Source organism: Triplophysa rosa, linkage group LG19 (genome assembly GCF_024868665.1).
Source record: "Triplophysa rosa linkage group LG19, Trosa_1v2, whole genome shotgun sequence".
NCBI lineage: Eukaryota > Metazoa > Chordata > Actinopteri > Cypriniformes > Nemacheilidae > Triplophysa > Triplophysa rosa.
In genome coordinates, this window is record NC_079908.1 from 20638542 (window position 1) to 20642726 (window position 4185).

The 4185-nt window shown below is 40.0% G+C and overlaps 1 protein-coding gene across 4 annotated transcripts in view; it reads right to left on the reverse strand.

Moving 5' to 3' along the window:
* The window catches only part of ctif (CBP80/20-dependent translation initiation factor), a 38532-nt gene that overhangs the window by 15033 nt on the left and 19314 nt on the right, over positions 1-4185 (reverse strand). For all 4 annotated transcript variants that reach the window (XM_057360268.1, XM_057360267.1, XM_057360269.1 and 1 more), the window contains one exon: positions 1198-1274. In XM_057360268.1, coding sequence (XP_057216251.1) covers positions 1198-1274 — 77 coding nt within the window. The remainder of the gene's footprint in view (positions 1-1197; positions 1275-4185) is intronic.

Below are 4185 nucleotides of genomic sequence, written 5' to 3' on the forward strand. Positions count from 1 at the left end.
AGAGAGAGAGAGAGAGAGAGAGAGAGAGAGAGAGAGAGAGAGAGAGAGAGAGAGAGAGAGAGAGAGAGAGAAGAGAGAGAGAGAGAGAGAGAGAGAGAGCGAGAGCGATAGAGATAGAGACAGAGAGAGAGAGAGAGACAGAGAGAGCGAGAGAGAGAGAGACAGAGATAATGAAAGCGATAGAGATAGAGACAGAGAGAGAGAGAGAGACAGAGAGAGCGAGAGAGAGAGAGACAGAGAGAGAGAGAGCGATAGAGATAGAGACAGAGAGAGAGAGAGAGACAGAGAGAGCGAGAGAGAGAGAGACAGAGAGAGCGAGAGCGATAGAGACAGAGACAGAGACAGAGAGAGAGACAGAGAGAGAGAGAGAGAGAGAGAGAGAGAGAGAGAGACAGAGAGAGAGACAGAGAGAGAGAGAGAGGTGGGTGGCCAATACCAAAAGTATCAGGCTGAAAGCGCTAGAGAATAAACGGGAGGTTGATAAACGAATATTTGGATATTAATTGTTCTTACACTTGCTGACTTCATTCCTAATATGATGCAGTTAACACTCTAAAGATTCAGCAATGGTGATGTTTGTCTAAGCAAATATGTCTTGAATGACCACAAAAGCTTTTAGTTTCACCACAACTGACATCCAAGCAAAACCACAGTTTGAGGCGTCCATTAAAGGCCTCTAACAGAGAAAACAAGACAGTTGCCTTTATTCACATATAAACCCAACTAACATCCTTCACTAGACAGCAGAAGTGAACAGATAAAACCCTCAAACCGTTGGAGCCCTTTGAAGTCATCCAGTCACACATCAGATCAGCGAATGACGAGACCTTTTCTCTGAGCGGACAAAGCCGCAAATAAAAGAGGGGTTTTGCTTTCTTTCACGCTCTTGCTCTCTGCTTTTCTTTCGCACCAAAGTTTAGACCAAAATATTTTCTTTTTCATGCCGTTTCTTAGCAACTGAGAAGTGCAACTTTCCAATGACGACCAGGCAAAACTCAAAAGAAAGTAAGCGCAAGTCGCTTTTCAGATTCAAAGTGAAGATTGAGAGAGAGATACAGAGATTTACTGTGCACAACAGAAACGTCTCTGACGGCTCTCCTTAAAACTTCTGTGTGTTTCTGCTTTACGAGTCTCGTGTCAGCGTTCTGCGTTTGATGCCGACAGAACTTCATGTCAGCGATGCGTGACGTGACTCACCGACGGTCCGTTCTGCGTCTGCGAAACAGCTTTTTAGCGTGTGCGATATCAGCGTCATTCTGCAGCTGAGGAAAGACCTGCAGAGAAAGAGAGGCTGTCACATATTCAATGACGTCAGTTTATACAAACAACATTAAACAAGCTTGTGTCCTAAATTAGCATGAATTCAAAACAACAAATTTGAACATTATGCATAATTAGATTTTTCCCTCAATCTAAACTATGTCGATAAATGAATAAGAATCAACAAAATACATTTCAAGACAATTTGTGATCTCACTGTGTTTATTCATAAAAGATCAAAGTTTTGAAGACCGAATGCTCTCTCTCGAGGATTACAGGAGGTTAAAGCATCAAAGTTTATCAGAAGGCCAAATCACAGGATCTGGGAAACAAGTAGTGGTGCATGATGGGCAATAAAACCCTAAAGTCTGACAACCCTCCATTTCACAGCGAAACGGAACATTCTTTAGCTGTGAGCAGCGGTGACACACACGCACGCGCGCACACACACAGCGCTCAGAGATTGTGTTTCTATACCCTCTTCTTAACCGAGTCTCTGAAGTCAAAACCACTGTATGCTGATTGGCTCGCTCTGATTGGACACAGATGTGGAGAGAGATTACTGTAATTGGCTGCTTTTCCTCTTCGCCCGGGTAATAACGGCTTCTAACGCGAAACCCCGCCCCCTCGAAACACCAGAGCCAACGGCGGACACAGAGCATCACCATCCGTCAGCCAAAAACACCAACAACACGACCTAGAGAAATATTTACCGTGTAAAATGACACATTTCTACTGTGGCTAGGCTAATCTTTATTAACCGTTTCAACTTTATTAACAAACTGTGGCTTTTGAACCTTAATCAATGAATATGCGCTCTATGACATTATGTCCTTTCTCATTGAGCGTCCTGGATATCTTGATTGACGGGAGTTTCATCCAATCAGCAGTAGCTATCCCATTTTAACAAAATACCTACCTTTTCCGGTTTGACTGATTTGTCGTCGTGTTTTCTGACTTGTAGTTTTGCTTTCTGACTTGTCGATGTGGTTTCTGACTTATTTTGTTTCCCGAATTGTTGTTGTGTTTTGCGATTTGCTAATCTGTTTTTAGATTTGTAATTTTGATTTTGCTTTTAGATTTGTTTTTAGTTTTGCGATTTGTTGTTTTGTTTTGCATTTCTCGGCCACGGTACATTTCTGTTATTGTAACACATCCGATTTTTAGTTTAGATTAAAATAGATTGTGTTTACATTACAGAGAAGAGGATTTATTGTAATAGAGTATATAATCATTTTTATGATTTTCGGTTTAGGTACACTGTAGAAACAATCCGTAAGAAACGAAAAATCTGTGAAAATATAACTGTACAATTGCCGTTTTTTACAATGTAGTGTTTGTTTTATATGTGTTTGTTAAAATAGTGAATTACTTTCTGCATACAAATGAAACTTGTGATTACCGCTTGGACAGTCACGTGACCAAATGTACTGTACTTACTGTAAACACATACATTAAACAAGAGCTTTACTATAAAAGACTATTTAATCAAATAAAAATGTTAATAAAACATTACATATTATATTATTATATGTGTTGTTATATATTATATTATATTTATTACATATTATTTATATTTATAAATAAACTTTATTTATGCTGTGCAAACTTTTTGCAAGATTTGTGTGAAAGAATGATCTCATCATGTGGCAAAAAACACGTGCAAAATGTATTTACAAATAAACTTCCTAAAAACGAAAAACCGGGAACCGAGAGTCATTCAATTCTTCCGATTTAGAATTTCTAAAACACAGACCTAGACACAAATACAGAAGTTTCTGCAATGGAAACTGAGCTCAAATGATTGTATAACATCAGAACATCAGTTTGTTTGAAATCAAGGAGCGCTTGTTTTTTTTTATTATGTGAAACAATATGAATGAGCGTGGATATCCTGTGTGTGAGTGAGCATAGATCAAAGCCGCTGGAACACACAGTTTTGCACGTCCTGCTGAGCGTGACCTTTGACCCTCAGGCAGCGGGACCTTCGGTCGGCGTGCAGACGTGACTGCGGAGGGCGGGCGAGTGGCCTCCGGCAGGAAACGTTTACATACCGCCGCATTCCACAGGTCAAAGGTCGCTGGAATCAGAGAGGCTAACAGTGACTCTGCACGCTGTCTCCTGATTGGCTGTGATCAGAGATCCAGTGATGAGGTAATAATGATGTAGAACTCTGTGTTTGAAACTCAACTGTGTGTGAAGCAAAAGTCCTTCTGAAGATCATAATATTATGATTTAAAGTTTAAAACAAAAAATGTACAAAAATGATCAACATTGAAAACGGTTTTATTAAGCTATAGATGAAAAAAGCAAATGTCTCCGTCTTGTTGTATTATGTTAGTTTAACCATTTTAATGTCTGTGTCTACACAACGGCACGTAACACTTGATATTCATACATGTGTATAACTATGCTTGCAGACACACACAACACAGTCAACTCAGTGACTTGCGTACAGCTTCCCATCGGAACATTATATGGGATTCTGAATCCAGCCGCACAGAACAGAGACGGCTCATGGTTAACACTATTACAGGATGAGAGAAGCCGTCACCTCTGAAATAAACTCCAACCTTTTCCCGTTCATAAGTGTCAAGACATTCCGGATGATGATGCAGAATTCCAAGAGGGAAAGTGAGACAGGAATTCCTGCACCGGTGCGGGAGAGGAATGAGGAAGACAATGAACCCATCAGTCAAACGCTGAACACTTGAGAAGAGAGAATCTGCCCTGTAGCCGTTCATTTATATCTCGTTGCTATTTATTGGTAAATCTTTGAATTTTCATTTCTATATCTTACTATTTGACTATTTCATTTGGCGCTACTCAAATGCAGTGCGAATAACATGAAAGTTTAATACTTTATCATCAAATCACAAAAACCACACAATATGCTCTCTCTCTCTCTCTCTCTCTCTCTCTCTC